Below are 24,580 nucleotides of genomic sequence, written 5' to 3' on the forward strand. Positions count from 1 at the left end.
AGTGTGGCTGTTTCAGGCGGTATCCAAAGAATTCGGGGGCTGCCAAGCGTGGCAAATGTCGGGGTATCATTCATTAATCGTGGGGTTGATTGAGGAGTGATCTGATGGAAATGAGAGAGAGAGAAAGCAAGATTGAAGAGAGAGACATATTCAGTTGCTGATTAAAATGATGGAGGGTGAGGAACTGTAGACGGACTTGTTGGTGGCTGGCGCAGATGATAGACCACCACCTGACTGGCTGCCCGTCTATTAAACCTGAAGACAGATTTTCCTCCAACGACGTTTCTGCTAGACTGGCCTACTTCGTTGTCAGGGCGTGCATGCATGCTCGGACAGACACAGCATTGATTGACGGAGTCCAATACTACCAGTACGGAGTACTCCTTAATATACATATCCCCGGAACGACTTCTCATTCTCTGCAAGCAAATCTCCCAAGGTCTTCCGGTCAAGTCTCATATTGGCTTCGGTACACTCTCGCAATGATCTCGCCCAGACTAGAACCTCTTGGTACTGGCTCTGTTTCCGCGATAGCACTCTCTCAAATGCTGTGGCCGCGATCCAACACATTTGAGTCCGTCTGATCGGCCGACTGTCGTTGTTCTTGAACTTGCAAATTTTCGTCCCAGCTGACACCAACTCTTCAATCAAGCTTCTGATCAGTTCTTGGGACGGTCGGCTCTCTCGTGGGAGGCTGACCGCGTACTGATGCATCTTCATGGCGCATTCGGTCATATTTCCCAACAGAGTGGAAATCACTTGCTTTCTGCTGTTTAGAGACATGTCCAGTAGCATGGCGTGCATCTGCAGTTTCAGGAAGGACAGAATCTTCCTTCTCCATGTCATTCCTGGCCTCGAGCTAGATTCCACCGTCAGCGTATTGCTGACGAATGCATCTTTTCTCCCGCGATCTTTCCTCAGCTCCAGTGTTTTCATCTCGATGCCCATTCCACAATATGGGAAAAATGTGCTGCCGTGTAGGCGAGGAACCTTCTGGCCCTTGATTGAAACATCGAAATTTACGAGGGACTTTTCAGGGTTGACTGATATGCCATACCGCTTGTCACCGTTGGCCATGACTTCTAGGAATCGTCGCGCCACTCCATCATCCAGCGTCACCAGAAGGAAATCATCAATCAGCCGTAAAAGTAAAGATGACCTGGGATCTAAGAATGCCAGTTCGTTACGCTCGAACGATCCATAGAAATAGCTGCAGAGAATGCTACTTAGCACCGAGCCTTGTGGAATCCCGTCCGTTTGTTTCAAGTGCTTCTTCCCAATCTTGACCATATGGTTCCCAATGTGCTCTTCAAGGAGACTGAACAACGATCTCTGAGTCCAGACCTGGTGATTGCCAGTGTCAGCGACGATCACTTTGCGTTTCCTGGCAGCCAGAGAGGGGGCGGACGATTCCAAAAAGGCCGAAGTACCGTCCGCAGGACAGGCTAACCCTACAAAGCGACGCGACAGTCCTCCGTTTTCGAACTGATGGCGGCCCTCGATGGACTTGAATTGAGAATATGCGGTGGTCCGGTATGACGATTCTCTAAATAGCGATCTGACGAGGTCGAGTAGATGTCGTTGGGGTATGCTATCGAAGCACGATTTGATATCGACTTTGGCAAAATATAAACGCGATCGTGGAGGGATCATCTTTTTGAACTGCGCAAGTCGGTCATGAATGTCTCCCACTGACAACAAGGCTGAGCCCAAGGGCGTAGGGTCACGTCCACGCTCGAAATTTAGGACGCTGAATACAGGCCCAAGTTGCTTATTCACGCTCTTCCCTAAGGTCCGCCGTCCGGCGCCAACCTTCATCGGTCGACGTTTCAGGTTCGTGATTGGCCTCGAGCCTTGATCCTTAGGAAGCAGGCGCAGGTAACTGTAGCCCATAGTTCCTGACTGCAAGGTCTGGCGAGCTTGACTGGGTTTGATCGGGACGTACATATTCAATCGCAATACCGCAAGGCTGGGCTCCGACAATTTTTTCCATACATCGTGGCGAAAATAGAACAATCGATTACGATGAATGTTGCTTTCAGTAACAAAAAAATTGGCGCGGATCAAGGGTATTAATAGCGAGTCGAAAACATAGTACATGAACTCGTACCAAAGTTCGAGACGCTTCAAGTAATCTGATTTGGACATCTTTTGATCGAGATTTTGTGTGGCCGAAAGCCAGGTGACTGCGCTGAATCGAAGGTTTTGAACGATATGATGTAATGTCATCGATTCGAATCGGCGCATTTGGACGAATTCTTCAATTCGTTTCATGATCACTTCACGGTTGTGAAGGCCATCGATACCACGACCAAATGCATCCTTGGGGAGCAGATGTGAGATGACCGATCGACAGAATGCCGAAACTCTTGCGGGGGGACTTGCGTGTGGCAGGAATGCAGAATTACTGTCATACTGCTCGGAAGGCGTGCCGTATGATGGTTTTGACGCATCTGGAGCTAGAATCTGCGTTACCGTTGGCTCTAAGCCAGGAACCGAAATGTGATTCATATTCAGCGATGGCACAGAGATCTCCGGACACGCGGACAAAATCGGACAATAATGCCTAAGGAGTTGGCTGTATGAGCAACGCATATGATTTCTCTGGATCTTTTGAACGAGCTGGATAGCTTCGCCACGCAGCCGGCGAGGAATCTTGCTCGAGGACTTTTTGGCTTCGCCATTAATCTCCAATTCGCGGAAGGTATAGTCCTTGAATTGTTTTGTGGATTCTGTCGAATCGACTGTCGAGGTAAAGACGTTGTGTAGACCAAATTGGCGCGGGAAGACATATTTCAAAAGATGAATAGCACAGGGCTGTCGACTTGCGTCTGACAACCTTTCTAAAGCATGAGCATGATTGAATCCAAACTTGACCTTACCACTGGAATTCAAGGATGGTTTTCCGTAGAGCATCCGATTTCTCACAAAACGAATGCTGGCTGGTTGTAGGACTGCCTTCTGTTGTTTGTTGGCCGACAGTCCTGGACGAGATTGTGATGGGGAATGTTGTGGGAGATCCGATATTGGTGTTCCACTCAGCTGAATATAGCTTTCATTGCTGCCGGGAAGCCTGGTGAAGACACCACAGTCGAGCAACAGGCTCGAGAAAATGACCACGGCATCTTCTCCAAGAAGCGGTAGAATATCCGTCCAAGGGCTGGAGTTGAATTGATTCAGGCTTTCAGTAGCATGTTGTTGTACAATCCCAGGGAGGAATATCGGCTTCCCACCCCCATCACAGTCACCATGGCTGTGGTGAACCGAAGCCCTTCGCAGACCATGACACAGAATGTGACGAGGTCTGTTACCTTTGGTGCCATTGGATCTAAAGAGTAACCAAACCACAAAGTCGAGTATCTGAAGTTACGTCAGTGAGACCGAAGTTTCACGTAGACTGCACAGAAGAGACGAATGTCCTACCTCTTTTATGCTACATCGTTGAGTTCGAGCATGATGAGTCCCAGTGGCACGTTGCTGGCTCTGGGTAAACGTAGCAAAGTCGTCCTTACGGGTCTTTTTAACATCCGGCGATGCCTCTTTCAAGACACCAACCAAGCAGGTGTCGAGAACGTAGTCTTCCTCGTCCCTCCCATATGAAGTCAATTTTCGGCGTCGAACGCGAGAGGTGGAAGGCAAATTTGCCAGAAGGTAGTCCCTCAAGGCGCAAACCTTGGGATAGAAGGTCGAAAGTACAGCATGGCGGACGTTGGGCAAAGCTGCTGCCCCATCTCTGTTTCTGGAGAGTGATTTCCCATTGGATGTCCGACGGAGTTTGGCAGGACGGTCGGACGTGTTGTTGGGGTATTTTCGCTTCGTCATGGGCACCAAAGCACGAGATACAAAAGTGTGTCTTTCTGCAAGGAAGGTTTTGGGTCAACGCGTTCCAAATGTTGTCAATGATCTCTGTCGCCAAGGGCCTGACTCCTGAGGGAGTGACTGGCAAGCATGCCTTAGAGGGCAAAGGGGGTTATTTTAGCTAGACATTTATCGTTTATCGGAGGAGTTAATTGATTCAGACCGCACAGGGATGTGATGAGAAGCACAAAATCCATGAGGGATTTATTGGCACTCTAGAGATCCGTAGGCGAAATGCATTCGAAGGTGAAAAAAGAAAAAGGGTGTGCTGCGAATGGCGAAGCGTAGCGACGTGAGCAACGCGTAGACTCGAGTCGTCGAGCACGAATGATCGACCGTGTCTCGGATCAGAAGAGACAAGGTTGTCGTTGGTAGGGATGCCCTGATTAGTGGAGTTCTGTTTCGGTGCGTTGACAGGGCTTGGACCGGGAACAGAGGAAACCAGCGGCCCGGGTTTCGATAGTGGATGGATAAATGCCAGCAGGTCTGGAGGCGAGGTGCACTGGTATGGCAAAAGTTCCAAAGTACCACGGAAGTACCCTTTGCGTATCTGTTGTGAGTAGCAGTACACCGCATAGACTTTCTGGAGTCTTAGGACGGCTATGTTATTCACAGTGTCTCAGATTGCTCATGATCAACGAGACAGTGTCTGAATCGTTGCTATGTAGATAGACCTAGTAAAATCGCCATTTTCTGTTAAATTCTCTTCTCCTTTGCTGGGCACCAAAAATGGGCACGAGTTCCCCGTTGGAACCCTGAAGATTCCCAGAGCAAACTCTCGCCTATTATTTGGACGACCAATGCCCAATTCGCATCCTGGAATGCTTGCGCCTGGTGGAGACAAAATGTTTTAGTTCTCAGGGCCTGCAGTACAATGCACACGAGACTCTGTTGTCTACGGAGTACAAGTATACTCGCAAGTCGATGCCCTCGCTAGTTGGTAGCCCAATTGCCCACAATGACCAAATCCGTCAAGTCACAGACAGCGCGGCACGCACCCCCCCCCCCCCCCCCCCCCCCCCCCCCCCCCAATTCACCCTGCGCACCCCTTGCAAAAGCCATCTTGCTGGCATCTTGCTGGCATCCCCATTCCGAACACTGAACACCAAACGCCAACTTCGACAGACCCAACTCGTAACCTGATATCTGCACTCACCATCAACAGTTACTACGCTTCCCTTCGTTCGACCTATACCGCATCTTAGTTCCTCGACATCATGCTGGCTGATCGACAAAACCTCTGATCTGTCCTCCCGCACCTGAACAAGTATAGAAACGACACCAGACTCCGGCGTCACCTGCGACTTCCAAAGCCTTTCGTGATCCTATAACGGTCTCCGACATACTTTACCCTCACCCATTCTGTCGCAGCCAGGTTCTGTGAAGTCGATCTGAAGTCGATCGAACTGGCACGTCTGGAGTAACTTGAAAGTAGACCCAGTCCACACAGGTCTTTTGCACAAGAGAAGGAACACCAAAGTACAACGCTTGGACAGGACTCAGTGCGACAGCAGAAGAACTGAGGTTAGATATGCCGGGCTCGGGCCATGCATCTACGCGATAGTCATCACCGTCCAAGAAGGAAGGCCTCTGCGTGACTTGGGTGACATTTACAATCCACTGTCCGGACGAGATGCCTTCCGCGGTGTCGAGCCAGAACAATTATTATGCCGCCCATCATCGTCGACAATCCTCACAGTCGCAGACCAATTTGCCCGATCAGATCAGAAATTCTCCGTCGCAAGCCCAGTCTCCCAATCGATCTCTCGTCTTCTTACCGTCAACCGCATACTCACCCTCCCAACCTGTCACTCAACGCTCTCGCAACTCGTCTTTCACCACAGCGTCGAAATCGAACCCGAGACTGGATACTGCTCCGAGTGAAGACGTGACAAACGATCCACATGAATTCTATCGGCAATATCAGGATCCCTTCACAAATTCATCCCCAGTTGCCCTACACCAAGAAGCGATACGTACAACGGCTTTGGACAATGAAGATGAGCATCCTATAGCTGCTCGAAAATCCAGTTTCGCATCAGCCCAATCCGATGAGGATAAAGCTTCCCGAGCAGCTCGAAATTCTGTCGGTGCTCACAAACTATCTGTGAATACGCAACGAATATCGAATGGGAACTGGGACAATGGACAGACCAAACCTTCCACGACGATGCCGAACGTTTTGAGATCAAGGAAAACCTCTTTCAAAGATCTCGTGGCCCGTTTCGATGCGTCACCGGGTGACGTTCCGTCTTTGCCCACACAGCAAATCTCGCGCCCTGCTTCGAGAACTGCGAGTCCCATGCCTTATGCTCCTATGGATACTTCTCACTCCTATGGGAGTAGTCTTCCGCAACCCAAGCAGCCAGCATCGAGGCTATCTGAATCTTCCAGAAGAATGCCAACTACTTCTGCCAGAACAGGAATTAGAGCTCCGTCAAATGATAAATCCAGTCGTCCGAGGGGTTCTTCCTCTACTGCCGGCCCAAGTCCAGGGGCGAGCAACCCTGAAGCCCCAGAACCTGGCCGTAAATTGTTATTCGGAGAAGTACTTCTATCAACATCCAACGTCCCCGCTGCTGGCTATGGGATATACAATGCACGCCGGAGACGTGGCTCGGAAGGTTCTCCGATGCACAGCCCTAATCCAATGTTTCCTTCAAACGACGGAATTTCTCAGTCTCAGAGAGAAGCAACAACCCGGCGCCCGCAAAGCCCCAGCCAGTCACAGAGTGGCCGTAAACACCGGAGGGCGAACAGTGATTTCACAGGACCGCAATCAAAGACATTCTTGCGACAGAGTCAGAGCCCGTCCCTGATGGGCATGGCCACCACGTCAAAACATCAGGCAGAGCCATTGGCAAAGTCAAGCGCGCAATCTCGCATTCCGGTCAGTACTCGACATCACCGAATGGCTTCCGATTCAGCCACGATCTCCTCCGCAAACCATCCTGCCATTGTTTCTCAACTGCCCCTGCGCGTACCTGATCGTGGACAATCCTCATCAGGCCCTTCGCCATCTGGAGATCGAAAACCGCCGAGTCCGCGCCGGCGACCACACTCTCCGATGCAGATCAAGAGCCCAGGCAGAAGGACCCGAGTTACTGGTTCGGCAACGGGGGAAAAGAGTCCTTCCCTGCGGGCCAACATTATCGCTCCTCCGCCGAAAATCTCACCACCCTTGAGAAGTTCGAGACCTCGACTGCCGGTGTCTTCTGCCACAACGGCAGCATCTCGGGCAAAGATGGCAGAGAAATTCCAAACAATGGCTAAGCAACAAAGCGAGCAGAAGACCTACCGACGTCAACGACCCCCCGAACTTAGTGACATTGATTTGAAAGCTCGTCGCCTGAAAATTACTCAAGCATTGAGTAGGTCACGAGAGGGGCAAGAATTAAGAGGTGGAGGAATCGAAACCCGATCGACGAGCCGGACCAACAGCGTGACCCCTTCACTTGAAGGACCTGATCGGCCCGATCAAGGTGTGCAGGAACATACGGAGATTCCTGCAGTTGTGGTGAACGAGGCCGTAATGGACACGCCCGACGAGCGATCATTCTATTCCCCTATCCAGGGGCAGGCAGGAGACCAACGAGCATTTACTCAAAATGCCTTGAAGGTTGTGGAAGACATAGACTCGCCAACTCTTGGCCATGCCGAGGCTGCTTTCAACAGCATTCCGTTAACACTTGACACGCATTTGCTCCCCCGGAGGGATGAACAGGAGCCATACTCTGCGGTTACAGAAGGGACTATGGCAACGGAGGCTACCGAAGCCACGATGATTGATGCAGAGCCGCAAACCGATGCGACACGGCTTCAGACACCTGGCCAATCGCTCTTGAGTCAGATTAACACTCTCCGAAGTCAAAGTTCCAATTCCCCTTTGTCTTCAACTTCACCAGTGTCTGGTGAAAACTCCGATCATGCCGATGAGGTTTCTGTTCACCTGATGCTCCGGGAGACCACCTATCTCGACGATGACGAAGCTGTCGAAAAAGGTTATCGACCTTTTGCGCCGACGGCGGGGCCGGAGCTGGCACTCTCACGAAGTAATGAGGGAAGCTCGTGGAGCTCTTCAATAGAAGATCAGCGTGAATCGGAAACGAGAGAACAGACCAGTTCGGGTCCGGAAGTGACACCACGGCAAGACGAGGAGGTTGCCAATAATATTCACTCTGATTCACTTTCCGAGTCTTCCCACTCTGGCATCCAGGATGACGCGCACGGAGAGAACTACGCGAGTGACGCTTACACCATCGTGAATCTTGTTTTGCAGCAACAGACGCCTTCTGGGGTTGTTGATCAACAGCTTGTGGATGACATCTATCATCGTATTATACAAGCTTCGCCCGACTTGGCGGACGCAGAGAACGTGGATGAAGAGAAGGTTGTCCGCTTATGTTTGCAAGAGCTCGACGAGTACCACAGTCAATGGGATCGGTCTGAGCCGTTACGTCCGCGATCGGCTCAATATTTTCACCCTGGCCCAGGACGTGATGCAGCTGGTGAAAAGGCCGGTATATCTCACGCGTCTGCTGACTTTCCCTCTTCCGACCATGTGGTTCATCCACCGCCGCAAAGTTATCGATCTCATAAATACAAGTCCAGCCTGGATAGTGCAGAAGATTGGGCTGAAACTTCGCCATCGGTGGGGGATTGGATGCAATTTGCCCTTAAATCACCAACGGATGCTCAACGACAGCACCAGCAATCTTCTCTTACTCACGAAACATTTCTACATGACGGGCTCGAGCCACCAGGGCAAGGGCACACCGATCATACAAATCAAATGAGTGAACCGACACCACTAGCAGCTGATCCAAATATACCTCGGCCACCATCCCACTCGCCACCGCCTCCACCAGTTGCAAAAAGGCCTTCCATCGATCAAACCTGGTCTGCTCCTGCTGGCATCAAATCAGTCATGGCGCATCCACCTCCACCTGCGCGGCCGCTTACTGCGGTGTCCCAAATATCCGCTCGATCAAGCCTCGATCAGCAAGTGGTCCCATCAAGCTCTAGCACCACCCGACCGTCCGTGGAAGACCAGAGCCCCGAACATCGTCGCCTGAAACAAAGACGGCACGTTCTCAAGGAATTGGTTGATACAGAGTATACCTACGAAAGAGACATGAGAGTTCTGTGTGATATTTATAAACAAACCGCCGAGACGGTGATAAGCGATGAAGACATCAAGATCATCTTTGGAAATGTGGAGCTTGTCCAGCAGTTTTCGAGGGACTTCCTTGGATACCTGAAACAGGTGGTATACCCAGCATATGTGATGGAGAAGTCCGACCGACGAAAGAACGGGGACCGGGCTTCCACGGCGCAATCTTCCAATGCTTCGATAGATCTCATTGAGATGACCGATGCACAAAAAGATGAGAAAACGACTGTTGGTGAAGCGTTCGAAGCCGGGATGCCCGAAATGGAGAAAGTGTACACTGACTATATCAGAACTAGGCATGCCGCTAATAAGAGGCTAGAGGCTCTACAATCATCTTCTACAGTACGACAGTGGCTTAAGGAATGCAGTGAAAACTCGACTGACATCACTAACGCCTGGAGTCTGGATGCACTTCTTGTCAAACCGATCCAACGCATCACGAAATATCCTCTTTTACTGCACCAACTTTTGGAAGCAACCCCTGACACCCACCCTGATATCAATCCTCTTCGAAGAGCGGCAGCAGAAATTTCCGAAGTTAACGTGCGCATTAATGAGGTCAAGAAGCACACTGAACTGGTCGATCAGGTTCTCAATAGGAAGCGAAAGGAATCGGACGTCCGAAATGGTCTTACGAAGGCATTCGGTCGTCGCGCAGAAAAACTGAGACAACACGTCGGCATTAACGAAATGTACGAAGACGGGGAATACGCCAAGTTGAAGATCAATTATGACAACAACATTGCTCACCTATTTCTGGTCAACAAAGATTGCCAGGGATACATTGAAGCCATCAAAGAATGGGTCACTCGCATGTGTGAGCTTGCCGCGGCTGCAGAAGCGTGGGTTGATGTTGGACATACCAATTATGCACAAGCCGAAAGCAAGCTTCGACAATTCGCCATAGTTGTTCGAGGGATCAACTCGATTGCCCTTCCAGATCACATTGATCAAGTGACGAAGCGAGTGCTACAGCCTATGGAGAAAACTACACCGTTACTAGAGAAATTCAAAAGCGATTCTAAAGGACTGATCCAGAAGAGAGAAAAGAGACTTCTTGATTATAATCAATTCAAGAACAAAAAGGACAAAGGCGAGAAGATTGACAAGAAGATGACAGAGCGCATGGAACAATGGGAAGCTCTTAACCTGGAAGCCAAAGAGAGAATGAAACGACTTCTTCGCGCGACCGCCGATCTGGTGCACTCTTGCCAAGCCAACCTTCTCGAACTTCATCTTAATTGGCTGGCAATGTGCAAGCAAAAATTCTCAGCGGCCATGGAAATTCCCTTGGACAAACTCGACAAGGCCGATATCGTCAAGGATTGGCAAGAAGATTTCGATTATCAAGAGGCGTCGGCATTGTCCTTGAGTATCTGCAACGGATCATTGTTGGCCGACGCGGTCAATATGTTATCTTTCTTGACTCCGGGATCGACTCTGACAGGCGACGACTCGCCTCGCCAAGCATCGTGGAACAGCGGCATGAATCGATCAGTTTCAATGAGTAATGATGGGACACAAGGGCTGATGACGGAACAGTATCGTCGACATAGCGGTGGTCCACTCAGTTCGCAAAATGAAGATCCAACCGACTGGAGTTCAGCGACGCACGTGAACGGACGGATTCGTGCTCCTTCGGCGATGTCTGGCAGGATGCCGGAGACGAGCAGTCGAACTGTTGCTGCCTCAATTCACACTGTTAATAGTGCGAATGTTTCCCGACCAGGTACTAGCCTGGGCCAATCAGAAGACCACACACGGCCTGCGCCTCGACTCAGTCTGGAAACACCTTCGCCATCGATTGGGCCTCTTTTGACGGAATCACCTGCGGCAGTCAAACATACCTCGATGTCAACATTTTATTCAGCCTCTCCAGGTCCTAGTCAATCGCAATCTCATTTGCCGACAAGCGGGGGAAGCATTTTCTCGTCGGCCATGCCAATGGAAGATGGTATCGAACCTGAAAGAGAGCCTGAGCAGCGTGAGCCTCGAAGAGAACCGGGAGTTTTGTTTACGGCTGCCAGTGTTTATGAATTTAATATTGACCGATCCCGGCAGCAAGGTGGCTTCCGCTATCTCACCTACGTCACGGGGGAAATTTTCGACGTGATTGCTGAACATGGGGAATTGTGGCTAGCCATCAACCAAGATGATGCCACGAGAGAGATTGGGTGGATCTGGAACAAACACTTTGCGAAGCTGGCAGAATAATCATGATTCGATATACCTTGTCATGCGTATGGATTCCGTACGTGTGATGAGGAACAGGACACCAGTCAGTCACCAAGTGATGACATTTTCATGGCGAGTTTTGGATAATATCTTGGAAACCTGGACACAGCGTGACCGGGTAGTCTTTGGCCTTGAAAAAGGACCATCGGGAAGATTTCTTTTCGTACCAGCTTGACGAGAGGAGTTTGAACCACACAAAAGCAACATTACACCTTCTCATGGATGTGTTTCACGGATTGATGAGATGGAACTTTGTCGGATTTTTAGCGATGATCTTCCTTTTTTTTTTTTTTTTTTTTTTTGGTCCTCAGCGTTCAAGCGGACAGGATTAGGGGTCGGCGCTGAACTGTTCCTGGGGGAAAAAAAGAGGAAAGAAACGAATGTACATTACTCCATTATGGGTGACGGTGGATGGGACGAATTTGTCGTTGGATGAATGGTGACAGAAACGCAGTGGAATCCTCTGAGGCAGATGGACAAACAATCGAGCTATTTAGTACTAGTCTATGTTTTGTTTATTGGTGCTGTGGCCTGACTGTGGCCAACGGTTGGCTAGGAGGGAGGTGACGATGAGGCTGAACTGAACCAAATCGAGAAGCACAGTTTGGATATTACGACGACTTTCTGTTCGCCAGCTCTCCTTGGCCACAAGAAGGAAATAATAGCCTCTTTCTATTATTTGTTGCTTGATCTAGGGAAGCATTTGCCGTGAACCGAGCACTTCATCTTCCGCGGTTCTCTCAAAACCGCAGCCTGACGTTGTGTCTCTCCTCCGCCTACGGAACCTTTTCCCCCTCGCAGTCCACCCGACGCTCGATACGCAAGACTCTCAACCTCTGAACGCCTGAACTAGACAAAACTACAATAATGCCGGACCTCCATCCGTTTGGTGGTCGAATGAGTCGGGCTTTTGGGAGATCGGTATGTGCGCCGCATTCCATGTCGTGCGTCCCTGGTTTCGTTTGTTCCCCAGGCCTCCGGCTTTACCTTGCCCCGATCGTGTCCCTCTGTCGATATCTTGTCGAGTCTGCAGTTCATAGTTGGCTCCGGAAGATCATAGCTAACTGCAATGGATCCAAAGTTTGCCCCAGAAGATGCCTACCTCAGTTGTGAGTTTCTCCTGCTCGGGTGCTTGTTCCGCTAACCAACCGTGGTGGTACAGATTATGATGTTCGGTGTCGGTCCCTGTTCTTTTCCCACCCATCGATCCTCACTGAGAATTGAGAATAGTGACAAGAGAAGATATATCGGTTTTGAAAAGTGACTGGTTGACAGACAATGTTGGTTTTGAGAATATCAGATTGTTGCCGGGGGGTAGAAACACTGACGAGGATATAGGTGATCGCGTTCTGGGAAGAGTATGACAGTGTTGGGCGATTACAATGAGTAAGAATATCTGACAAAAAGAATGCTTTAGGTACCTGGAACGCGAGTATCTCGCAAACTTTACGCACTCCCATATTGTACTTCTTCGGCCGGCCATGTCATTCATGCTCATGCAAACACCTGATCCTCGGACGATAAAGGTATACTCCCAAATCGAAGGAATCAACAGGGACGCTAATTCCTCAGGATGCTCTCCCCGACTTCAGCAACGTGTCACACATATTCCTCCCCATCAACGACAATCATTCGGTCACTGTGGCTGAGGGTGGAACACATTGGTCATTGCTTCTCGTCTCGATCGTCGATGGAGTGGCCTTCCACTACGATTCCATGCCTCCAGGCAATCAACAGGAAGCCGCCTACGTCACGAGGAAGCTTGCCACATTAATCAACAAACCCCTGCGATTTATCCAATTGACCGATAGTCCCCTCCAGGACAACTCATCTGACTGCGGAGTATTCGTCTGCCTGAACATGAGACATCTGCTGCTCAAAAGATTGTTGATGGTGAGGACAGATGCCAAAGTTAGTATGAGCCTTGGGGGAAGAACGGTGGATGCAGCTGCAGGGAGAAAGGAAATGCTACGAATCATCGACGATTTCAGACGGGAAGGTGAGAAGAGAAGATCGTAAGTCTACATTTTCCCATTGGCTTGCTTTGTGCGTAAAGAGAATATCAGCCTGAAAGTACCGGCTTGAACAGAATTAGCAATTCCCCCCATCCAAGCAGGAAATCCAAGAGTCCACCAAGGATAGACTCTTCACGGAGCCGGGAGTCTTGATGAAGACCGATATCTAGATGATGACCATTTTCGTTGATGCAAAAGTAACGCGTAATGGGGAAAATGATAGATATGAAATGGTATGAATATAGGCACGGGCAAGGTTTTCAAAGACAGCCTGGGATTCCGCTTGTGCAAGGTCTATCGACCTACCCAGGCTGCTACGATCTCGGGCTCTCAGCACTCGGTGGCCAACCCCTTGGGGGACGAGGCTGCGCATGGCGAGGCTAAAACTCAATCACGTGAAATGATTTCCCTTGGCGCCTTACTTTTTCTGGTGCTCAATTTCTTCCTCTTTTCTTCCTGCATGCCATGTCAAATTATGAGCAAAGGCTATCCAATTTGTCCTCATGCTCTCCGAGTTCTATCCATTGATACACATTTGCCGCTATCGAAGTATGCAGCCATGAGGGGCTGATATAGGTTCCATAAACTACCATCGGATGACATTTGACCAAAAGTCCAATTCAAGAGGTATGACTCGACCGCATTCCTCTTTTATCTCACGCTTTCCTGCTGTCCTACACTCGTCCAGTCGAGTCGAGGCGTTTGCAAAGCTTACAGCTACAAGCAAAACAATCACATGATGATACCACCTTTGGCTGATTCACTTTTTTTGGTCGAGGCGAACTCCTCGTTTGTCAATGCGAAAACCTCTTTCTTTCCCCTTCTGAGATTGTTAAAGCTTTTCGACCAAACTGCCTGCTCCGAGATTTTTGGCTTTGATTTCATTCAGAACGCAAAGCTGACTGATTGGTTACGCCTAGGGGATTTGTCGATTTCAGGTCTTCTGAGACCGGTCATTTCGAGTACATTCACCTTTCTCTCTATAGCAGGATGACGGATGGGTATCACAACCAAAATCGCAATGATTTCATTGCCATCATTCATCCAGGTCTTAACTCGAATGTTATGATACGTTCAAATGCTTCTCCATCGCGACATATCCTCCCTTGACATCACCGATCCATCCCCATTTCTTCCTTTTAATCGGCGACACACCGTTGTCTGCTGTCTCCGCCTCAGCTTTGATCCGCTCAATCAGCTTCTTCGCCGCGATTTGGCTATCGTTCCCGCGTTGACAGACGAAGTATACTGATTCCGGGTCTTCCTCGTTAATGTCTTCTGCGTCGCCGTTGGGATACAGTTCAGCGTGTGGATATTGTCCATCATCCTGTAACCCGGCGTTGCGGAACCCATTACATTTTGTGACAGGAATATGCATCTCTTGATCCACCATACCTCCATCCACCCTCTCATCCAGACAACCCAGAACGAGACCGTCGAATGCCGCTCCTCCAAGCCTCTGGATCCGCGACATCGGGATATTCACGCTCCCTCGGACTTTCGGCCCAAGTTCATACTCGTGCTCTTCGCGGACATCGATCACTATTCCCCTGCATTTGCCGCTTTCCTTCGCAGATCCATTTCTCTCTTCGACCTGCTCCAAATATGACGAATTTGAATGTGAATATATTGCGTCAAGAAACTCTCTTGCCTCAACCCTTTCTTTCTCCCCGAGGACCTTGACATCCTCTTCCATGCCACAGAAAGCCTGATAATCTAAGCGACCCTGCGCGATGTTCTCGGCAGAGATCCTGTTCAAGCCCTTACGGGCAAGAGCCTCGTCATCCCCACATGCTGTGCAGTCCTTCCGCCGCCCACGCAGCGTGATTGTTCGGAACATCCCGCGTGGGTCCGCGGAGTATGTGTTGTATAAAAGCATCGTGTGACCTGTTGCCTGTTTTTGTTTTTGCTTCTGCTCACTTTGCATATGTGCTGGTGGTTGATTTTGTGTTTGCTTTTGTTCCGGACGGCCAATCGCCAAACCCCTCACAGCCCCAGAGGTCGGCTGAGAATGTCCACCATCAACAATAATTTTAATGGCTTCACTCGCCATCAATGTCCCAATGACGCCGACGACGGGGCCTAGAATGCCGATCTCACTGCACCCACGTACCATCTCTGGGGGCGGTGGACGAGGAAACACGCACCTGTAGCATGGCCCCTTCTCTATCGTCTCCCGCGCCGTTTCTCGTTCACTGTCAATAAGAGACCGACGATAAGAAATTGGTGGTGAATTCAAGACTACCATCATCCCTTCCCCCCTCTGCGCCGCACCACTAATCAGCACTTTCCTCAGCACCACACACGCATCCGAAATGAGATATCTCGTAGCCGGATTATCTGTACAGTCGAGCACGAGATCATACTGTGCCACGATCTCGAGTACATTCTCCGCACGAGCCCTCTCTTCGTGCATGGCGTAGTTTATACTTGAATTGACCTCCCGACACCGCTGCATGGTGCTCTGTACTTTCGACAACCTTGCCTGAGCGGCCGCTTCGCTGTGCCCGATCTGCCGGTGCAGGTTGCCGAGCTCGACCGTATCGCCGTCCATGAGGCCCAAGGTCCCCACTCCAGCGCCTGCAAGGTAGAGGGAGGCAGGGGACCCGAGCCCCCCGAGGCCAATGAGGAGGACTTTGGCGTCGAGGAGCCGGAGTTGACCTGAGAGCCGGAGTTGGGGGAGGAGGAGTTGGCGATTATACCGGCCTGAGGCGAGGGGAGGGGCGGGCAGGAGTGGCGACATACAGGGAGTAGTAGAGAAAGATGTTAATACCGGAGTGGATGACAGGGGAAGGGGAAGCTGTGTTGGATCTGCATCTGGTTGCATGATGGACGTCGATGTCGGAGCGGGAATAGAAGAAGTAGCAGGTTCGGGTGACGGCGAAGTGGCGTCTTTTGATTCAGAAGTCAAGGAAACAGGGTGTTGCGAAGCAGATGGGATCGAAAGAATGGATTTCGAGGGCGCTGATATGCTAGAAGCAGTAGCGGGGGTGGTAGTAGACCTATCTACACCTCAGTCAACGAACGACACCATAACATCAGGTCCCAAGACAGAGAAATCACGATGAGAAATGAAATTCGTCCATAATTTGGGTGATGATGATGAATGGATGGTCCTGAGTCCTGCCCTTGCCTCTGTGCCCACCCCGGTCATCTCTCATCTGTTCCATCCCATCCCATCCCATCCATAGACCGAGAACACTCTGATTTTGAGTCCAATAATGCCAACTCGAATGCCAACTCTCATCATCCCTCAAACCCTGGGGGGTATCAATCAATGCAATTGCATCATGTCATGCTTACATAAAATAGCTCGACATTCCACCGACGCATGTGCTATATAGCAAGATCCGAGTCATTCCCAGGAAGGAGTGAATATATCTCGACTGAACGAATGACCCGGTCATGGGAAACAAGAAAACATAAAACCAATCGAAACGGGGTTTCTTTTTGGCAACTTACTCGTCTTCCGGTTCGATCAGATCCGGTAGGTGTTCCACTTTGTCCTTGCCCTGTAAGATGTTGTAGACGGCAGTGAAGAGAGGGAAGTCCTTCTCCAGCGCTTGACTCTTGAGGAACGTGTTGACTTCCACAGCGGTAAGAGCTCCTTGTAGCTTCTGTCCATTAAGCTCTCTTGCTTCGATTTCTTCGATGGATTTTCCTTCTTGAATACTCATTTTGGCGCATCGATGGTTTCGGCCTCCCGAGCACGTGGTGATCAAATCAGCCACACCGGCTGACTCAACAGTGAAAGTATCTGGCTGTATGGTGTTGGGGAAGAACCGGTTGCCAAACTCTCTCATCTCGAGAAGGCCCACTCGCATAACGGCGGCTTTGGCATTGTCACCCCAACCAAGACCGTCGACCCAACCGGCAGCAACAGCCACGATGTTTTTAAGAGCCCCTCCCAGAGACACTCCAGCGACGTCGGAGACAACACGAACATGGAAGTATCGTCGATGGAACAACTTCTTGATCGTGTCATGATCAATTGCATGATACTCGGGAGGAAGAGGTCGAAGTTTGACTTTGGACGGGTTGCCCGATACATCCTTATGAACTAGCTTGGTCAAGTCTACGTGACTAGAAGCCGGACTGGGGCCTTGAGATGTAGATGGTGTGGGAGCTTGTGAATCCATTGGGGGAGGGTCATAAGCGATTGTGGTCTCGGAGAACTTCTCTTGCGCAATCTCACTGGCAATGTTTGCACCGGACAAGGCACCACAGTATATGCCTAACTCTGACCCTATTGTTTCGGAAAATAGGCTAATGGAAGATTCGCGAACGTTGACACCTTTGATACAAGAGATGCCTCGAGCGAAAGGGAGAATATGACCTCGAAGTTGTTTGCAGATGTTCAGAATAAACTGGTGGGGCATATTGAAGATGAGAATCGAGGAATCCTTCACGGCGTCCGTGAGAGAAGGATTGGCGATGACGTTATGGGGAAGGGTTATTCCAGGGAGGTACTTGACGTTCTCATGAAAGGTATTGATGAGCCTGGTGAGCTTCTGTGGCCTGTGACTCAGCTCTGAGGATTCATTATAATGTTTCGATTTTTGGTCCAGCTGAACCTCCTCTTCATACACCCACATCTGCACATCTCGCTCGAACAGCTCAGGGTGTTCCGCCGTGTTTTCGGCAACAACTTTGGATATAGTTGAGCCCCTGCTTGTGTCAGCCAAGATCAGGCAGTGAGGGTTTGGTCATACCAGTTGCCCGAACCTATAACTGTGACTTTGTGTTTCCTGACGTAGGGCGTGAGGCCGGACATTTTGATTCGGAGCCCGTCCATTCTGACGGGGCTGGAGGATTTGGGTAGACAAGATAAGGATCGGAGAGAAACAGACAATCTAGAGAATCGAAGAAAGAAAACTGGACTAGAAGTCAAAAGCATTCAGAGTGTCAAAAGCAATAAAAGCGTGAGGAAAATTTGGTGGGTTTGAAGCAATGGATTTGGCAAAATGTTGGTTGTTGAGTCTGCGCGCGTGACGCAGGTACTTTTCGTAACGAGTTAGTGTCGCCCAAGTGTTCATTAGCAGAAGGCCTCGACTGCCTTTAGCGACCTGGAATCCCACTCAAGCAGTGCCAGGGCAAGTCAGCCGAAGGTTGGACGACTGGATGGCCTTTTGCTCGAGTCATGTGCCTGGTTACCTCGCATCTTCATCCAATCCGGCAACCTGCTCCGACCTGCCCTTCGCCTCATGTTCTGGCATGAGAAAGACACACTAAGCACGGATAACGAGTGGAATTGTACTGGTAGCTAACTAAGTGAGGGCGTGCCGAATGCCGCTTTTATTCCCAGTTACTAGCGCCTTGGCATATTTCACACCTCTTGCGAGGATCTGTCACGTGCGATCAGCCATCACCCAATCATGGGGAAGTAGTAGGAAACCTTTGGTCGAGAGCACTGGTACGAAGCAAGCAGAAGAAGAGTGACATACCCTGTTCCAGAGCCAAAGTTCCATTCAAGCATATGGAACCACCGAAGAGGATGATAGAGGTGCCAATGAGCCTCATAATTATCCGTCTCCAGGTTCTGTCTTGACCATGACACTCTGGCATCGATGGTATGGCGAATCTCATGGAATACAGAGATTCCAAGAACACCGGATTGTTCCTCCATCTCTGTAGAGCAACTCCGGCAACGTCCAAAATTTACCCAACACTGAAAGCGGTGCCCCAGGTTGTGCGCATCATCAGCTGCTGTTTCCCTGCCTCTGGTCGAGGGCTAATGTAGGCAATTTTAGCGAGCGATGCGATGCGCGACCCGACTTGGCCTTTTGCAGATATTGAAATATCGCCCTTTGCCCCATCACCATTTCCAACGGTCTCCCTTTACATTTACCCGCTCTGGCTATTGTGGGCTTGCCCGTGCTGTCACAATGAGAGCTTTGAGACTCTTCTGTTTGGCGATCAGATACCACATTGCAACGATGCGCCAAATGATAATTCCAGAATACAGCCGTGGTGGAGACGTTCAACGTATCTTGCAACCGTACGCGAGCAAATCGAGCCCAGCCACTTGTCCCAGTTCGATGTCAACAGCAGGGTGGTGGAGACGACTAGGTGCATCATTATGTATGGCAAAAATGCTGGCCTATTCCGGATAAGCGAGACACGAGGAAGATGACACTGGACACTGGACTCAACACTCGCTCGATATCGCAACCAGCCCTCCGTCGACAACTCCACGCAATGCATCGCCTCTTAACCATCATCCATGTCGCTGTCATAAGCTTCGCCATTGTCCTCGACTCTTGTCTCAACCCCTGTCTCCTGATAGCACACGGCTCGCAGGGTCTGAATTTTCCAGCGATGTTGCAGTTCTCTTGAAACGCAGAGTCTCATTCTCCATGTGCCACTTGCCCTTTGAAGCTCTTCTCAGACTACTCGCAGAATTTTTGTTGGCGAATGTCTTCGTCGCGGATCGATGTTGCCGCCTGAGTCGTTTCTTCCCAAAAATATGGGGAAAGGATTGGTCCAACAAAGCTATGCAAAGCGAAGTGGGTGCTGACAAGGTTGCAATTTATTCAGGTCACAGAAAACTTGCCCACCAAGGCCACTCTTCGACCTTTCGGGTTGTCGCATCACGTTGCCAGAGGCTTAGAGAAGTCGATGTGGCGATTAAATATGGCAGCTAACCTTTAAAGTCAGAGCCTCCAGCATATAGCCGCTTTCTTTGGGAGTGTTTTGATCGCTTGGAGTGCGCCCGATGTCCAGTGAAGGCTCGCCGTATCAATCCTCCGCCTCATGAAGACTAGTACTTGTACTGCAATTTTTGATCAGTAAATGACGTTCGAAACTCTTGGCTGAGCACTTTGGGCTGTACATGTCCCATCTTTACCGACTTTTGCACGGACAGTGTGAGTCTCGGCTTGACGCTGACCCACTCTCTCGTCCGCCAGTCTGACAGCCCCTTTCTCCCTGCTCCTTCGCCCAGTGGTACCTTGCTGGAAGGTTTCAATATTGCCAGTCATACCCCAAATGTTAAGATGCGATGCCGCCAGCTCTAGCAGCCTAGGCACGATTTGTTGCGTTTTTGGGGACCAGAGACTCGGGATCCCAACCCGCCCAATTTCTTTCCGAAGCACAAAGGTCAACACGGCTTTACAACAGACTCATGAGCAGCCAGAAGGGAGCAGTCACAATCAAGAGAGACCGGTACATCTGGCTGGTACTTCTGAATCCATTGCTTCTGTTCGGTTGGTTTTCTCTTCCCTGTTCTCCAGTGGCCCAGCTCACCTATCGATGGAGGTTTCGGCGTGGTTTCTCTTCTCGCAAGCATGGACAAGGACTGTCAGCAGCTGTCGGATGAGGCTGGACTAGGGACTACTCCGAAGCGGAGTGGAAGACTGGAGCGTGGAATTTTGTCCTGGTGATTTCAAACAGCAACAGAATTCATAATCTAGGAGCTCAAAGCGTATTCGCCTCGTGCGAGGCAACTCCGTAATGGAATGCTCACATCTATAGATGGTGTCGGTACGCTATTATCCGGTGACGAAAGCTCATGATCATGTCCAGCTGGAGCGTAGGATCCCGTGAGTGGTGAAGTGACGAAGAAGATGGACAGAGAGGGAGCTGGTACGCCCCCATCCATGATGCGCTTGATATCGTGAAAGATTGGCGTATTCGGTACCTTCGATCGCGTCAGGGTTTAAGAGCCGGGTGCTAAAGGGGCCGGCAACGACAACGACACCCAAAACGCCGGAAATGGCGACTTGGGGCACCGAAATTCCTGGGTTGATCGACAATGAAACAAACACCCGACTGAACTTGTTAAAGTTATATGCAACCTTAACTCTTTCCGTCGTTTATATCCCACTTTGACGCTTCCAAATTCAACACCACTCTTATCGGGAATCTCGTCTTTTACGTCGTATATTGCATACCGCATAGAAAACAAATACTGCAACTCAAACCTGTGTCTTGGACTTCTTCAACCTGAATTTCGACGAAAACATGCGGGTTCCTCGGGCCAAGAGATTCTCGCTCTTCACCCTCTCTACCGTGGTCTGGTTTGCCTGTGACGACAAAGGCGACACAGGCGAAAGCTCGCTTTTCAGTTCCATATCACTCAGTGTCTGCGTTATGCTCGTTCTCTCATCCCAGCTCAACAGATCGTCGGTGGTTGTCGTGTTGCTGGTGTTAGATCGGAGCTTGGGAGAGTCTTTGGCGGCGACTGCTGGTACATGCACCTCGGCTGGCAGTTCTGCAATTTGACTTTTCTGGCTATCAAGTTCCACGGCGGTTGCGGCGGCGGCGTCCAACTCGAAAACCTCTTTTCCGCCGATTTCTGGAACCATGGACGACGAGTCTTGTTCTTGTTGTTTCCCCAGGGCCTCCTTTCCAAATCGATTCTTGTAAATGATTTCTTCCAACCCAGGTCTCAGTCTGCTAAATCTCACTCCGGCAGACAATTTGGTCAGAGGAATAAGTCGATCAACCTCATTGTGGACATGCTTTTGCAGTAACAATTCCTTTCCCGCAAAGGTTTTGGTCATTGCCGTGGTATAGTAAAGTGCGGCGTCCTCAATTTGCTTCACCGAAACAAACTTGCCCTGGTACCGAAAAGCTCGCTCGAGGATGAGAATCATATCACAGGCGCATTTAAACAACATCCTTGCCGTGGGAGGGGCGGCGAGGATACACAGGGCGAGAGCGAGAGCACCCCCAGCGCCCATCGTGCCCACCACCACACCGGCAGTCACCACGCCGACTCCAACGAACTCTACCATAGTCACCGTCATGAAACTCTTAAGGTGGCCTAGCACAATTCTCGTCATGATGTCTTCGACGGCATCTGGCACGGCCTTGGGAAATCCGAAGCATTGAAGAATATGTTCGCAAAGAATCCTAGCAACAGTGGGTGTCCCAACGGCGCTGGAAAGTGGAAGAGGGACCATTGCAGTTCGAACCGCGTGCATACCTAGCCGCATACATTCTGTAATTGCCGAGTCAATTTTTTGCTCAACGTCAACGACTTGCGCGGCCACGCAGAAGAGACGAACTCGGTCATCGGTTATTAGTTCCAAGGTTTGGGTCAAGAGCTTTCTGACTCCTTGGTCATCATCTGGAAAAGGAAAATCCCCATCAGTTCTGTTATCGCCGAAGTTACAACAGTCGCGAAAGCCGTACCTTTGGAAAGGCAACAGTATCCGTCTGCCTTGTAGTGCTTGATTTGTGACAACTCATCGCGGAGTGCCATGAATTGCTCATCTGCGAGTTTGCTTGCCTCCTCGTTCGCCAATCGACTTGACTCTTGATAGTTGTTGGTCTGTTCCATGTACTTCTCCAGTAGCTTGATCTTCCGGTAGGCAATCAGCTTATCCTTTTTAGTACCAACGACGAAAACCGGAACGTTGTGGGAGAATTGCGCAATTGTTTCAAATGTCCTCTTGTCCGCATCTTCGATGCGACTGACATCGGAATCCACGCAAAACCTGGAAGACGTTGGGGTGAGTCAACCCAGAAACGGGAAGAAATATACGGTCAAGTTACGACTTACCAAATAACATGAAGGGCTTCGGCCGGATCGCGCTGAAATGCTCGATGGCGAAGAAATTTCGCGATCAATTCGAGTTCTTTATCGCTTCCGGCCTGCCAACCTCGAGAATCATGAATCATTAAACCGGGATGATTGGGTGATTCAAAGGCTTGGTTGATGTTGTGATCCCCTTGTTTGTAGGAGTTGGACTCCTCGGTCTGAACTGCATCATCAGCGGCAAATCTCTTGGTGGAGGCCATCATTTGGGAAGATATTACCATCTCCACACCGAAAATCTTGTTGATCAAAGTTGACTTCCCAACACCAGTCTTGCCGCAGACAAGGATTCTGAATGCTTTCACGCCACTTTCTTGCAATTGCAAGCCTTCCAGCCAAGGAGGCAGGCGCCCTTCCTCGCCTTGCAAACAACGATCGCGGTAATCGGCTAGGTTCTTCTTCATCGACTTGAATCGAGACTGCTCATAAAACCTTGGATATCTATCGAGCAAGCAAAACACCGAAGGATGAATAATGGTACCATAGCTCGCTGTCCAAGGTCAGTCCGTGCATTCGATGCGCAAGGCGGATCCTGAAAATCGCGACCTACCCGTGTCGCACCAACCGATCAATTCCTTGGCTCCAAAAACCTTGCGCTGGCTATTGTATATCATATTGGAGCTGTTGATGTGGACGGTGTGCGTTTGATCTTCATCAGAAGAGCCTCCATGGAGGCTCTGAAGATCGTAAAGACTGATCTGAATCCCGTTTGTGAAACGGATTCGCCACTCAATTTTCTCATCCCCATCAAGTTTAGGGATATCACCCGCATACTGAGGGAAAGCTAAAGCGAGGGGCGCCTCCGTCTTCTTTTTCTCCTCACCTCCGGATTGTATGATGAGTCCAGCTCTCACACTTTCCACGATCATCCACTGTAGCGGGTACAAAGACAAGCCGTCGTGACGTGCACCGCCCCCAATGTCTTGATGAGACCCCATGAACCACGCTTGGACAAGACTTCGTCCTTGCATTTCTTGCGAGGCGGGAACTTGGATAATCTCGGGATTCAGTTGCGCTCGTGTTTCATTGAGTGCCAATGCGTGCCTCATGTTTCGAATAGACCCTACCAGTGATAAATCATGCATGCTTCCCTCGGCCGTATACTTCACGGTGTCAAATGCACCAACAAATTGGATTTGCGGAGGAAGAGTGGTGTGAGAGGTGAGGAACTCGATAATTCTGGGTCCATTTCTGTTGTCGTCTTCGTGTCGCGCCCTGAATACGTCCAAAGTACTTTTGTAGAGTGTGTCGAAATGTCGGAGAGATGTCCTCTTGGGCAATCGCATCGTCCCAAGGATTCCGGCGACGGCACGCACGATAAATGCTCCGCGGCCATAGCCATAGAGGAACAGTTCATCTGTCGGCTCTTCTAGGGTCTCACATGCCTCTTTCACTATATCTTTGATCTGTTGCTCATAGTAGGGTGATGAGGACCGGCCTTTCAGCTTCTCAACCAGACTTGGCCCATCCTGAACCGCTCGGCAGTAGCGAACAATTTGTTCGACCTCCCGACCTTGTGCATCATAACAGATGGCAGTAGGAATGATACTCTTGAGTCTGAAGATGTTACTGGTGTTTCCGTACCCTTTGCCAGTCAGTGTGATCGCATCGATGGCGTCGCATAACTCTCGCACCTAATGTCCCATCTGCAGAAACTTCTTCCGCATCGACACACACCACCAAGCGTTTCACACGAGTCCTTTCGGACATTTTCGTGCGAGAAGGTCACGAAATAATTGAGAAATATTAGATGAG

At 50.2% G+C, this 24,580-nt stretch overlaps 6 protein-coding genes across 6 annotated transcripts; 2 read left to right on the forward strand and 4 right to left on the reverse strand.

Annotated features, from left to right (window-relative positions):
* Positions 1-384: 384 nt before the first annotated feature.
* Z518_10324 (uncharacterized protein) lies at positions 385-3,822 on the reverse strand (the record flags this gene model as incomplete). The annotated part of the gene is made up of 2 exons (XM_013411868.1): positions 385-3,360; positions 3,424-3,822. 2 exons carry the CDS (start codon positions 3,820-3,822, stop codon positions 385-387), a joined length of 3,375 nt encoding a protein of 1,124 aa, XP_013267322.1.
* A 1,669-nt stretch (positions 3,823-5,491) lies between these two features.
* On the forward strand, positions 5,492-11,245 carry Z518_10325 (uncharacterized protein; the record flags this gene model as incomplete). The annotated part of the gene is made up of 1 exon (XM_013411869.1): positions 5,492-11,245. The coding sequence occupies one exon, from the start codon at positions 5,492-5,494 to the stop codon at positions 11,243-11,245; it is 5,754 nt and encodes a 1,917-aa protein (XP_013267323.1).
* Positions 11,246-12,544: 1,299 nt separating this feature from the next.
* Positions 12,545-13,285, forward strand: Z518_10326 (uncharacterized protein; the record flags this gene model as incomplete). Its single annotated transcript, XM_013411870.1, has 4 exons — positions 12,545-12,550; positions 12,605-12,624; positions 12,684-12,792; positions 12,839-13,285. 4 exons carry the CDS (start codon positions 12,545-12,547, stop codon positions 13,283-13,285), a joined length of 582 nt encoding a protein of 193 aa, XP_013267324.1.
* A 1,059-nt stretch (positions 13,286-14,344) lies between these two features.
* Z518_10327 (uncharacterized protein) lies at positions 14,345-16,024 on the reverse strand (the record flags this gene model as incomplete). The annotated part of the gene is made up of 1 exon (XM_013411871.1): positions 14,345-16,024. The coding sequence occupies one exon, from the start codon at positions 16,022-16,024 to the stop codon at positions 14,345-14,347; it is 1,680 nt and encodes a 559-aa protein (XP_013267325.1).
* Positions 16,025-16,739: 715 nt separating this feature from the next.
* Z518_10328 (uncharacterized protein) lies at positions 16,740-18,076 on the reverse strand (the record flags this gene model as incomplete). Its single annotated transcript, XM_013411872.1, has 2 exons — positions 16,740-17,949; positions 17,994-18,076. The coding sequence occupies 2 exons, from the start codon at positions 18,074-18,076 to the stop codon at positions 16,740-16,742; spliced, it is 1,293 nt and encodes a 430-aa protein (XP_013267326.1).
* Positions 18,077-21,197: 3,121 nt separating this feature from the next.
* Z518_10329 (uncharacterized protein) lies at positions 21,198-24,535 on the reverse strand (the record flags this gene model as incomplete). The annotated part of the gene is made up of 5 exons (XM_013411873.1): positions 21,198-22,354; positions 22,420-22,724; positions 22,790-23,315; positions 23,376-24,410; positions 24,460-24,535. The coding sequence occupies 5 exons, from the start codon at positions 24,533-24,535 to the stop codon at positions 21,198-21,200; spliced, it is 3,099 nt and encodes a 1,032-aa protein (XP_013267327.1).
* Between the last annotated feature and the right edge of the window lie 45 nt (positions 24,536-24,580).

The sequence above is a fragment of the Rhinocladiella mackenziei genome (assembly GCF_000835555.1).
Source record: "Rhinocladiella mackenziei CBS 650.93 unplaced genomic scaffold supercont1.9, whole genome shotgun sequence".
Taxonomy (NCBI): domain Eukaryota; kingdom Fungi; phylum Ascomycota; class Eurotiomycetes; order Chaetothyriales; family Herpotrichiellaceae; genus Rhinocladiella; species Rhinocladiella mackenziei.